At 46.6% G+C, this 13,890-nt stretch overlaps 1 protein-coding gene across 2 annotated transcripts in view; it reads left to right on the forward strand.

The window, feature by feature from the left end:
• Nucleotides 1-3,397: 3,397 nt before the first annotated feature.
• The window catches only part of ATP8A2 (ATPase phospholipid transporting 8A2), a 494,649-nt gene continuing 484,156 nt past the window's right edge, over nt 3,398-13,890 (forward strand). For both annotated transcript variants that reach the window (XM_069467429.1, XM_069467431.1), the window contains exon 1: nt 3,398-3,473. In XM_069467429.1, coding sequence (XP_069323530.1) covers nt 3,398-3,473 — 76 coding nt within the window. The remainder of the gene's footprint in view (nt 3,474-13,890) is intronic.

Genomic DNA, 13,890 nt, shown 5'->3' on the forward strand with positions numbered 1-13,890 from the left:
GGAAAGGGACAGGGAATTGGTGCACAAGTGGGCCCATATTGTTTTGTTTCCTAAACTGGGGAGTGGTACACAGATGGTTGCTATGTGCTTATCCATATCTTCTCACACACCATTATATGCCATTTCCTTTTTAAAATGTTTATATATGTGTACACATGTATATTTATACAGACATAAAAGATGCACACACAAACATTTTAAAAAGGAAATGGGGCTTTTTTTTTTTTTAGTTTGAGGAAAAGAAGGGCTTAAGAGATGGCTTGAAGTCTTCACTTGTATGAAAAAACTTCTCAGGAAGGATGCCAGCCGCTTGTTTTCTAGGACCATGAAGATGAAATAAGGAAGAATGGGCTTAAGTTAAAACAGAAGAAATTTAAGGTGGTCAATGGAAGAACCGCTTGAAGACCCTAGTTTGGGAACACTGGAGGGGACTGCCAACCTTAGGGAGAGGTAGAGTCAGCCTCCCTGCAGTCACAGCACCAGAGGTCTCCATCCTCTCCTGGGAGACTGGTCTGTCTTGGCTGCACTCGGTGCTTATGGAGAGGGCGCACAGAAGACAAGATGGAGACAGCTGGCTTTCAGGGAAAGAAATGAATTCCCTTTTTCCCTTCACTTCAGCCCCAAGGAGGAAAAGGGCTACTCTGGCTTAGTTAAGTTCAATGATACTCATCAACTCACAGTGCTAGGACTTGTGTGTCTCCTGCTCGGGACTGTCTGTTGAGACTAGTTCTTCCTTCTGCAGGCTCCTTCTGTGACGTCTTGTGAATGCCTGGGTCATGTCTCTGAGAGGCAAACTCTTTCTGCAGAAGTTCTTGCTTTCATAAAGGTGGAGACAAAATCCATTTCTCTGACCATCCCTGTTGCTCTGTGTTTACATTTTCTCTTCCTTCCCACCAGCTTTTTTGTTTCCCTTGGTTCCAGCCGAGGCTGCCTCTGGCAAGAGAGAAAGGATTTCTCCTCTAAGTCAAGCACAGGTCACTGGGAGATCCATATTGGCATTTGGTTTCTAAACCAAGTAACAAACACTGGTCATTTGCTAGCTTTTTGTCTTTTGTACATATATTTCCCTTGAAGATCTCAAAGATAGGATTTAGGGCTGGACTCTGTGGCCAGTGCCTAATCTCTCCAGCTTCCCAAGAGGCAGCAGATTAGGGAAATTAACCATGGCAATCAAGGAGATAATACAAGTTCAAGTGAAATAGCCTCCTGCTGCTCCTTGCAATCCATGGTGTGATCTTAAAGGTTGCCGACTGAACTATCTTAACCGTCCTGCAAAGCTGTCAGGAGGAAACAGAAGCAACAACCCCATTTCATCGTGGGGTTGCATGAAGTCAGGGTAGGACGTTGAGTCAGTCTATGGCAGTCAAGGCAAAATGTTCTATGTTTAACATATTCTGCTTCTTTCTTAAAAATAACTTTTATTTACTCTTTCTGTTCTCATCTAGTTTTGCCCCCCCCCCCCAAAGTTTTCTATTTATCTTGAAGTTTGGGGCCGAAAACCCCATATTTTCCACTTGAGTTCCTTCCAATTCTGGTTAGGTCCTCAAAAGGTTATCAAACAAAATTTACTGAATCATTAGTGACAAATTTTTGCCAAATTTAGTGTTAGGGTTAACCCTAGCTTTAAGATCACCCTCAGCAGCTATGAAGATGAGAAACCATCTCCCCCCCTGAAGCTCAGCTCAACAATTTAGAAAATTTTCTTCAACTTTCTGCTAAAGATTCGTTTCTTATCTGAAACAATTTTATCTTTTTTTAGGGCCCACAATAGACAGGCAAGGAATCCTACCTGAAGCTGAAATTGAGTGTAGACTCCTGTCAGGCTGCAGGTTTTTTTTTTTTTTGAGACAGAGTCTCACTCTGTTGCCCAGGCTAGAGTGCCGTGGCATCAGCCTAGCTCACAGCAACCTCAAATTCCTGGGCTCAAGCAATCCAACTGCCTCAGCCTCCCGAGTAGCTGGGACTACAGGCATGGGCCACCATGCCAGGCTAATTTTTCTATATATACTTTTTTAGCTGTCCATATAATTTCTTTCTATTTTTTAGTAGAGACGGGGTCTCGCTCTTGCTCAGGCTGGTCTCGAACTCCTGAGCTCAAACAATCCACCCGCCTCGGCCTCCCAGAGTGCTAGGATTACAGGCGTGAGCCACCACTCCCGAGGAGGCTGCAGTTTTCAATGCAAGTTGCTGGTCCCTTCTGGAAGTCCCCAAGAAAATCCATAGCAGAGGCCAGGCAAGAGGAGCTCCGTGCGGTGGGCTCTCCTGTCCCCAGCACAGACTGATTCTGCTGAACTCTGTTCTCCTCCTTGTCAACTCCGGATGTTTAATTTATGTTAAGTGAAATGTAATGATCACATCAGCAAATACAAGGTCAGACTCTCATTTGAATGATTTTGTTTGGTTTAGCTGTTTCTTCTGAGGTCAGAATTTCATCAGATATGATAAAGATTTAGCTTTTTTCTTTATGGAATTGTGCCCAGAAGGACCTAGCACAGTTTAAACTGTAACTGACAAGTAAAAACCAAAAAAAAAAAAAAAACAAAAACAAAAAAAAAACCACACATAGGTGAAGTGACCTTGGACAAGACACCACACCTCTCAACGACTTTGTTTCTATGGAAGAAGGTGTTGAGTGTGTGTCTGTGCGGTGCGCGTGCACTAAGCGTTCCCTAGGGCTTCTCAGAGCTTTAGCAGGCCACTGGTAGGGGTCTAGGCGGGCTGTGGGGCGTGGGGAGCAGGGCTGGATCCGGGAGTTTGAGTTGCGGGCCACGCACCAGACACCTTGTAAATAACTGTTCTGTGAACCTACACAGATCCCACAAGGCTGGACATGGAAGAGCAGAAGCTAGGGGAAAAAAAGGGAAGTTGTGAGTCCTGAACGATTCGCAATGCCCTCATTTGCACCTCATGACAAGTGACAGGCAGGTAAACAGGTAGCAGACAGGCCCAGACCCTGAGTCCTCCAGGGGCGCCCATCTCCTAGAAGAGACCCTAGAGCACCGCCCCGTCCCCCACCCCGACAAGCCCACCCCATCGCCTTCTCCACCACCAAAAAGCCCCCTGTCCTGCGTGACCCTGCAGGTCCTTCCCAGCCTCCCCGCCCGCCCCTCCTCCCGCGGGACTCCCGCTGCGGGGCCGCTCCCCCGCCCCCCCACGCCGCAGCCCGGGCCAGCGAGGCCCGCCGCGGTGGCGTTCGCGGTCGCTGCTGCATTGGCCGCTGCGGCACGGACGACGCAGCCTCGGGCGCGGCCCGGCACAGGCGCCCGCGGTCCCGGCCAGCTCGCAGCCCGGCGAGGCGCCGGCCCACCCATGGCCTTCGGGCTGCGGCCCCTGCGCCCAGCCCTGCGCGCAGCCTTTGCCGCCCGCCCGGGGCTGCCGAGCCCCCGACACGGGCGAGATGCTGAGCGGCGCAGGCCTGGACAAGGCTCTTAAGATGTCCCTGCCGCGAAGGTCAAGGATCGGCTCGTCCGTGGGTGAGCGGGGAGGGGCGCGGCGGGAGGGTGGGCCGGGGGCGGGGGCGAAGCGGGCGCGCCTGGCGTTATGTGACACTGCCCCGCCCTGCGCCCTGCTCCCCCTCCCTGGGCTCCTGGGGCAGCAGGATCCGCCTGCACCGGCGGGGTTGGGGGGGGGGGGGCGGTTGCTAGGCGCACTGCACCTGCGAGACCAAAAGGCCCAGTGCCTGAGCGAGGGGCGAAGCGGGCGTCAGAGACCCCCGCCGCCCTTGTAAAGGGGTGTGTGGGGGTGTGTGTGTGTGTCTGTGTGTGTGTGTGTGTGTGTGTGTGTGTGTGTTTGCGCGCGCGCATACCCGCGCGCCTTTACCAGTGATGCGGCTGATGGATGCGACCCTGCAGGCAGTCCCTGCCGCGGTGGGCATGGTTTGGCGGTGCAGAGGACATCTCGCCTGGCTGGCGGCAGGCATCTGAGTGTCCTGAATCCGCTGCAGAGCTCTAAGGAGGCAGCTGAAAGGTCACTCCGGGGTTTCTGACCACCCGGGGCCCTGGGGCCTTGTGAACGCAAAGCAGCGACCACTAGCTCACGACCCGCCATCGGGAAGCTACAGACACACACACACACACACACACACCCCACCACCACCACACCTCCCCCCCCCACTCCCTCCCTCCAGTCGCCAGGGTGTTGGAACTCGAATTCTTTGAAGCCCTACAAACACAGCATCTCCAACCAGTCACACCGTTAGAAGCCCGTGGTATGTTATGGAAGTTATTTAGAAACCGTGATCTCGTGGAGCAGGGTGTGATGTGGCACACGGTGCGTTCCCTAGACCCTTAGGTAACGCGATATTGAAAGAGGAGCTTCAAAAATGATGTGATTTCTCACCGTTTCAGGACTCCTGGCAAGTTTGTAGGTGGCTCTCTGACGTGAGGAACACGTGGGTGTGCAGTTTGGAGCTGGGATCACTTATGCTTTTTTGTCTGTTTTGAGGAAAGCAGGCATATAAAATAAAAGACTTTCATATCTTTGTAGTTGGGTCATATGAGAGGAAACAAGCTGATCCGATAATTTAGACCAATGTTGTTAAACGTGAGCAGCGTCAGGGCTCTTTCACGTTCATTTTGAGGAGAATCTGGCCTGAAAGCATCGTGGGCCACGAGTCAGGACTGGACGGCCGACGAGAGCTGCGGCGGGGAGGCCAGCGGGGAGGGCCGCAGCAGTGCGGGGGTGCCAAGGTGCAAGCAGGGCGGGGGAGGTGGGGACATCCTCCAGCCCTTTGCAGGTGGAGCCAAGGGCATTTGCTCACGATGCGGATGTGAGGCTTCGGTAAAAGAGGAGCATCGGGGATGGCTCCAAGGTTTTTGATCTGAGACCCTGGAAGAATGTTCCATTTAGATGGGGAAACTGCAGAGGAACAGGCTTCTCTTCTGCTGGGAGGAAGGATGTGAGGAATTCAGTTTGAGCTGCACACTAGACAGCCAAGTAGAGATGCTTAGAAAGCTGGAAGTATAGGCCCGGGTTCCGGGAAGTGTTCAAGGCCAGAGAGAGGTTCAGGGTCGTCCGCAGGACTGGCTCTGTGGGTGCGTACCCTGCAGTTGCGCCGCTCCCAGCTCTTGGAAGAGTCTCGTTCTTGCTTTAATGCTCTGATGTTGCTGTCTTGGAAGTCTTAGTAATTTTTGAGAAAGGGGCCCGTATTTTCATTTTTCCCTGGGCTCTAAAAATTATGTAACCGGTCCTGGCTGTCAGTGTGTAAAGATGTAAAGAGGTGGTCTGGAAAAGACGTGTCCTTGGACACAGTCCTGGGCACTGTGACATTTCAAGGCCCGGGAAAGGGCCTGAGAGGTGACAGGAAATCCAGAGAGGGGTGCTTGGAAGCTGAGTGAGGCAGGTTTCAGGGAGGAGGAGTGTGCAGTTGTGCCAATGCTGCTGAGAGCTCAGAAGGATGAGGCCTGAGAACTGCCATTTGATGCAGCAACATGGAGGTTATCGGTGACCTTGAAAAGATCTGTTATCGTGTCATCGTGGAGAAGAATGTCTAATAGAACAGGTGCAAGAGAGATGAGGACAGGGATTGGAAACAGTAAGTCTGAAAAAGTCTTTTGGGTGAATTTTGCAGAAAAGGGAGTAGGGAGAAGCAAATGGAATGGAAGCTGGAGGAGGATATGAGTTCAAGAGAGGTGATGTTGTTTAGAGATAGGTCTCCCAGTCATGCAGTTCAGGGCATGAACAGCAAAGCAAGGAGATTTTAGGGAGAAAGGAGGCACAGTGATCTGAGAGCAAGGAGGGCAGCAGGGTCATCAGAACAGAGCAATTAAGGCAAGAAGGTTCAGGAACAGTGGGGAGATGAGGTAGGAGGGATCTTGCTAATGATAGGCCGCAAGTTCCAGGAGAAAGAGTGGAAGGTTTTATGAGCCAGCGATGTGTTTAGAGTATTTCCTTAATGTATGGGGAAGAGGGAGGACCTGGGTCGTTTGAGCTCCCTGACAATAGTGTAATCTTGTAAAACTGCTAAACAAAGATGTGTGATGTTTGATGAACTCTGCTGCTTCTTGGTATTTACAGACTAGTGGTGAAAGGATAGCAGATCATAGTGTGCTTCAAGATTATGGGCTGAGCTGCAGACTACAATAATTCTGACACTATTATTTCTTGCCTGAGACATCTTTGACTGTATCTTAATCTGGATTTCTTTTTATTTCAGAATATTACAGGGGTACAAATGTTTTGGTTACATAAATTGCTTTTGTATCATTTGAATCAAAGTTATAAGTGTGCCCATCCCCCAGGTAGTGTGCATTATAGACCCATTAGTTGTGAATTTACCCATCCTCTCCTCCCCCTCCCACCTCCTTGATTTCTGCTGAATGTTATTTCCATATGTGCACATAAGTGTTGGTGGGACTGCAAACTAGTGCCATCTCTATGGAAAGTAGCATGGAGATACCTCCAAGAACTAAAAGTAGAACTACCATTTGGTCCATTAATCTGGATGTTCAGTTGTACTTTTATCAGTTTTACCTTTCCCCAAAGATCTATTTTGTGCCAATGTATCTCAGACATTTTACCAAGTGACGGGAATCCCAGGACTCCAAGGGGTGGTGCTCCTGCCTTATGGAGCTCACAGTTTGCTCAGGGTGGAGCCGTTTAGTCTAGTAAGGAGAGAGCATGGAAACAAAGTCAGTGATTTCACAAATGTATATCAAGTCCTGCTATGTGCCAGGCCCTGTTCTAGGTGCTAGAGACAGAGCGGGGAACAAAGCAGGTGTGTCCTCATGGGGCTTGTGGTGTAGGGGTGGATTATGACACATGTGGTAATGCTCTCAACTCTCTTCCCCAACACTCACAGACGATGCTCACGGATGAGTAGGGAAGTTAGGTGGGTGTGTGAATATGGGTGTGCAGGGGTGGAGGGAGTGGGGGCAGATAGAAGGGGGGAGTTATTTTCTATGGACTACTTTCTATGGCATTGGTGCTATTTAGGGCAGAAGCTCCCTTCCTATCTTACTGAATTTCTGGAGTTGGCTAAATAAAAGATTAGCATTACAGAGCAGGCAGGCAGCAAGTGCACAGACCAAATACAGAACCCGGCAGACTACAAATCTTCTAGAAACTGTCCCTGGAGTCTGCCTCTAAATCTCACATCCAGCCCATCCTGCCCTCTCCTGGCCATCCAAGACTTTTTTGCTTTGTTTTGTTTTCTTTTTTTTAAAGGCAGATGTCTCCCTCCATTGCCCAGGCTGGCCTCCAACTCCTGGGCTCAAGCAATCCTCCCATGTCAACCTTCCAAGTAGCTGGGCTTGTAGGCACTCATCACTGTACCTGGCAGCTCGTTTTTGTTTTTTAAATGGGTTCCTGCATGGACCTGGTTTTCCCATAACAACCTGCCCCAAGTTTCAAGGAGGAGAATTAGGGCAGCTGAAAATTCAAGGAGCTCTAGTGTCAGAATGTAAGAGCTGAAAGATACCTCAGAGATGGTTTAATTTCACAGATGATGAAAAAAAAATTCAGAGAAATTGCTTGCTGCTTAATTTCTGGCAGGACCTGCTAATTCCCAAGTCCAGTGTGCTTCCTACCATCTACAACCGCCTTGTTCAGTATCAGACCAGTTGAACATAAGAAGTTCTTTCATTCTGTATTGTTTTCTCTTCCTTGACAGGCAAGAGAGAAAGACGTGAGTCTAATTTCTTCTGCTTCCATTTTCTCTACTATCCTGTGACTCAGTAAATAAAGACTCAAATGAGCTCTGTCATGGGCAACTTTTGGACTTGATCTAATGAGCTAGATTATGTTTAGAAGTTTCTTAGGGGCAGTATATGTAGGGTTAAAATACCAGAATTTAGGGCTAGCAAGAGTTGGATTCAGATTTTGACACTGTCATTTCTACCTACATGACATTCAAAAGCTTCCTTTGCTCCCATTAGGGATGAGGATAAAAATAAAGAGCTTGCCCTTCAGGGGGTGGTTGTTGTGTTTGTGAGTAATGTGCATAAAAGTGCAAGCATTAATTATTTAGTTCGTGATCAAGCTTGTATTGACAGCGTGTCAGATCCTTCCCAGGCCCATGATCATCCAAGGCAAATTCCTTCACCTAGATATTTATCTTACCTCATAGCAGAATTGGTGAAAACTCCCACTATGACTTCCCCTCTATCTCTAACGATGGAGGCCTCCTAGGAGAAGACTGCATGGGAGAATTTAAGTGTTCTTTTTGCATCACTATCCAGGTGTAAATGATTACAGGAAGAAGCACTTCCTCCTCAGGGCTCTGATTCTTGATAGAGCACTCATCCTCCAGTGTCTCTGAAGGTCGCCACCTTCTGTTGAAAGTAGTCCTGCCACTAAGGCCATCTTCTACCCCACAAGTGGCCAGTACTCACCTCCCTCCGTGGCTTCAGTTGTTTAATAATTGATTTTACTTTTACAAGGGGTGCTTTATCTTAAACCCTCATCTGACACAGGTGCCAGCTAGACAAATGGATTAAATTAAAATTATTCTCTAAAAAGTTTTTAAACATTGATGAGAGGATGTGCATACAGCACCTCTAAAGACAGGTCCCTTCACAGATCTTTACATTTGCTAAATATAACCTCTGGTCAATACCACGCTTGGATACAAGATGTTATTTGCATCCACTTAGGCCGGTAGAAGTGCTCAGAGCAAATGTTAACAATCATTAAGAAGGGCTAAAAATAAAAGTGATCTCACGCCATGGCCTGGGAGTTTCTCCCTGTCATGATCAAGGGCAAACGCAGAAACAGGACCTGTTCCGGGCCAGGAGAGAGCCCTGGTGTGAACAGAGATGTGCTGGGGCTGGGACCTGTCACAGCCCACTGCCGCCCAGGTTGGCGCTCACAGGTGTGTCCACAGGGCGCACGAATGACACACTCATTCCCCAGCCGTGATGGGCAGAGCTCACCGGGTCGCATGTTACCGTAGATACGTGTGTGCGTTGTTGATGTGCGTGGGTCTCTTGCCCTGACCGTTCATCTCCTCCCTCCCTCCCTGCCTCTCTGTGAGTCTCATAACATATCAGCCTATTTCATCCTAAGAAGTGATCTAATCTTCATTAATGTTGATTCAGAGGTTTTGCATTTGGAAGTTAAGTTTTCCATTCTTGTGTAATCTTATGCCAAATCATCAGCAAATGTACAAATGTACATTTCAAACATTTCCAGGAAGCATTCGGGGGCTCCTTTTGCCTTTCCTATCCCTCGACATGCTATGTCAGCCATCCGCCGCACTGAGGATCCCAGGATTACTGTAAATATTCTAAGCACATTACTGAGCCTGATTACATGGGAAAGTAGGGTAAGCGAATCACTCCAGGGAGCGAGCACTTCTCTAGTCTGACATTTACAATCTCGTTCCAGATACTAAGTTCAAAGACAGTTGCTTTTTTTGCAGTCATGCGGCCTTAACATCATGGAGCAGTTCATTCACATGCAGAGGAGAAGACGGTGGCCTGCCAGTGACACAGCCAGGCAGTGCCGCTGGGATCAGGACTGTCAGCAGCTATTTTTAGCCACATAATGATGATCCTTATTTAAAGCTGTTGGCCATTTTCTTTTTGTTTTCTTTGTTCTAATACATTGACGAAACATAACTTTGGTTTTAAAACTGTAGAATTTTTGACTTTAAACCCGCAAAGCGGTAGTGACTGTATACAGAGCAAACAAAGTGATCTTCTCTCCTCCGGTGAGTTTGGGCAGCGGGTTCTGCTAAGAGCGTGAGGCAGCGCGCCATTTCTGCTTCGTCCTCTGCGCCCGCACGCCCCTTCCCCCATTGCCCCGCTGCTCACTTGTCCTGGAGAGAATAATAGAATAGACTTTCTGGGTCCACTCTAAGTTCATTTTCACATTGCCCCTTCCTGGTGCTTGGAAATACATTTATTCAACTCTGTTTAACTCTCCCATGATCTGATTTTCTGATGTTAGACTTTGGGCACATTTTCTGGAAGGGAAGGCACCAGTGTGAATAGGCAACTGGGAAGGCTTCTCAGCTAAGAATAAATTGGGCTGGCTGTAAACACAGGGGACGAGCGAGGATGGTAGATGAAGTGCACAGTTAGGGCCTGTTACAATACTCCAGGGGAGAAATAACGAGGCCTGAACCAGGGTGACACCAGGGAAGAGAGAGGGTGATTACAGGAAACAGCTGGGTTGGAGTCACCAAACCCTAGAGATGGGAGCCAAGCAGGTGAGAGATGTGGGAGGAGCTTGTCTAGATCAATGGCTGGTAGGAACATTGTATTCGAACTTTCCTTGTTAATGTTTATCCTTCAGAGAGCCCAAGGTACTTTGTGTAGCATAGGCAATTCTTTATTTAATTTTCATTAAATCTGACCTTGAGTCAGATTAGCAAAATTGAAGGTGACTTTATGCCGCCCAATACGGTGGTCACTTGCCACGTGTGGCTTGAAAACTGGTGAGTCAGAATTGAGCTGTGCTGTAATTGTAAAACACTCACTGGATTTCCAAGACTTCATACAAAAAACGAATGTAAAACAGTTGATTAATAATGTTTTATGTTTAGTACATATTTGAATATGTCAGTTAAATATATTATTAAAATTATTTTCTGTATTTCTTTTTACCTTTTTTAGCGTGGCTGGTAGAAAGTTTAAAATTGTATATGTGGCTTGTATTATATTTCTACTAGAGAACACTATTACATTATAGATCATCTAATGCAAACATTTTTGACTATTCATGGAATTGCAGACTTTGAGAAATAAAATTATCTTACAGTCAACACCCCTCTTGCTAGTGGGGAAACCAACACCACGAAAGGGGAAGTTCCAGGGTCTTGTCCGATGTTGCTGAGGTTGGTGTAGAATGAGAGGAGCCAGAGCCCGTGTCTTTAGGTCCCTTCAGTATTCTTTTCAGGGTTGTTTTGTCTCCCTCTTACCTTCAATGAAAATCTCCCTTGGGCACAAGCTAAGATATCAACCTTTAAATTAATTTTGAAAAATGAACTGGGTCATGGGACTACAAAATTCTATTATATTTCTTTGAACCTAATCTCTAATAAAAATCTAGTTGCTTGGGTCTTTGACAGTTGTCTGATATCATCAGTCAAAATTTATGGAGAGGATCTTCAGATATTATGCACTCAAAATTTATGATTAAAAACTTTTGACTGCATCTCCCACAGTCTAGGGAGAGCACTGGCAAATCTCAGCGGCCCACACAACAGCCTCCTTTAAGACCAACGAGCATCTCCGCCTCAATTTTCCCTTCTTCTAGCGGGTGCTTTTAAATTGTGAATATACATATTTACTTATTTTTGCCTGGAATAATGGCTAGATTTAATTATATATCCTTTTCCTCTCCATAGTGACCTCCCCCAAACAAAAAGAAGACAAAAACCCCGGCACAGTTTTACTCCCTGCCCCCTGCTCCCCAACTTCCTAGCTGTCAAAGTCACCTGAGTTAGTTCCAGAAAATAATAATTTTTTTTCCCAGTTAACAGTATTTATGAATTTCTCTGGTCACCAGTGCTTCCTTGTGTTTCCTTCCTCTTGTTGGAGTAGATCCCTGGGCATCTTTCAGGGAGCATCTGTGAGTGGTAAACTGTCTGACTCTCTGTGTCCCTAAAAAGGCTTTGATGTCATCTTCACAATTAGGGGAAGGTTTCGCTGAATATGGAATTCTAGATTGAAAATTCTTTCCCTCCAGCACTTTAAAGATCCTGCTTCATTATCTTCCTGTACCTAGATTTGCTGATAAGCATTGATGTCCATCTGCCTCTTGCTCCTTTGCAGCTATTTTTTGTTTTGATTAGTTTTTAATGGTATATTTACCCTTGATGTTATGAAATTTCGATGTAATGATCTAAGTATTTTTTTCCTCATTAGTTACCTGCTTAGCACTGGAAAGATCTTGCAATCTGAGGATCGTCTTTGCTTCTCTTTGGGGGAGAAGCTCTCACGTCTGCTGTCTCCGGGCGTGGCTTCCCACGCGCGCTCCCTGTTCCGGCTTGAGCTGTGGCGTTGCCCTGCTCTGCCTGCTTCTGTCTCTGCCCCGCTTTCTTCATTTCCCTTTTATACTCTGCATCTCCTTTTCGGAAGAATTCCTTGGCTTTGTCTTCTCGTTCAGTAACTCACTCTTCAGCTTTGGTTTGTTTGTTTTGATCTCTTCAGTGTTTAGTATCTATCAAGTTTTTATATCGACAATTATCTTTTTTATTGGAAAGATATCTGATTCTTTTTTTAAATAATAGTCTTCATATATTGAATACTCACTCATTTCCTGGACAATATGAATTATACTCACTTAAAAGTCTTTTTCTGATTGCTTTATTATTTGATTGTGAGTTCTGTTTTGCTTCCTCCTTTGCATGGTGTTCATGCACCTGAAGCACCTTGTGATTTCAGAACTCTGTGCACCGGCTGCAGTCCACAGTCCCTGGGGGCTGGTGGGGCAGAGCAAAGATGCTGGGGCCATGTACGCTGTCTTTAGTGAGTGCATGGATGGGCGGGACATGCCACCAGTTGGGCTATGGCGATGGCTGGTCCTTCTACATAAACAGCTCTGGGCTCCATGAACAGAGAGAAAGCCGTCTCCAAAGGAAAACTATTTGTCTTTCAATTTGCAGAGGGTCAGGGTTTTAGTGGTTGAACCCCCACCCAGTGTTGTCAGGGACCATAGTAGTCATGCAGGCAGTTTACTTTGCTGTTTCCTCTCTTTGGCTGAAATACGTACATGCTGGGGGAGGAGGTGCCGTTTGATTTGTGCTGTAGTTTAGGCTGAATTCGGTCCTCTTGTTAGGCAAAAATACGGCCCAGAGGACTCCAGTCAGACCCTGACGCGTACTAGCTGCACATCCTTGGGGAAGTTACCAATTCCTTTGCTTTTTTCATCTATAAAGTGTAGGTAGTAATACCTCCCACACTGAATTATTAAGAGAAAGACTTAAACAAGGTAACTTATATAAAGCACTTAATGCTACCCAAATCTTAGTATTACTTATTCTTATAAAATTAATAATTAAGACAATGACCATTTAAATGATATTATAATTATTTCAAGAATATTATACTAATACGAGGGGTATAGGGAGCTGAACCTCCTCCACTTAATTTTGTCTATACTAGATTGTTAACTTTTCTTTGTATAATTTGAATTTGATATGGATACAATGTCTTTGGAAAGTCTAATGATCATGATGGTGGGCTCAGCTTTTAAAGAGCATTCGAAAGGTCTGCTCACACCAGTAAATGCACCAGAGAGTTTGCCTCTTCCTGAGAAACAAAATTAGTTTTCTTTGTGATTACAGCGTTTTGTTAAACTTAGAGGGACTTAGTCATTATGCAGAGTCCTGTTAACCAGCCTCCCCACCCTGGTGGCTGGAGCGGGTATTGAGGCGGGCTGAGTGGGCGCCCGTGCACACTCGCACTTCAGCACGACTTTGCTAACCCACGTGGTGGCTTGGACATTTGTACGGGTGGCTGCTGCTCCCCTTGGAATCCAAATTGTCATTTCCTCTCCACACTAATGATGAAAGCTATGACCACCTCTTTAACTCCAGATTCTGAAACAATTTAATGGTGTCGGTTTTTCTCTGCTTTGATTTCCCCACAGGACATATCTTTTAGAGACCTTCTGCCTTCTCAGCAGATCCCGTAAATACAGGATTCAATCATTTCTCTCTGGGCCATTATGGGGATAGTTTCCCTACTCCTTCAGCCTTGGAAATAGAGAGAACTGGCTCATTCTGTGCTTGGGACGAAGGCACTAAATAGCCTAAGAAAACATTGCAAAGCAGTTCTGCCTAGAAAGCAATCGAGGATTCCCAGGGTTGCGTGAGCAGCCATGAGCCTAAAACTTCACGTTTTAGCAGGAATTAAAACAGCGCAAATGGGGCTCAGCTGCAGGGTCTAAATGGACATATCTTTTCTATACCTGAAACTTTTCTTTCTCCTCATTTGTTTGTAC

Source organism: Eulemur rufifrons, chromosome 4 (assembly GCF_041146395.1).
Source record: "Eulemur rufifrons isolate Redbay chromosome 4, OSU_ERuf_1, whole genome shotgun sequence".
NCBI lineage: Eukaryota > Metazoa > Chordata > Mammalia > Primates > Lemuridae > Eulemur > Eulemur rufifrons.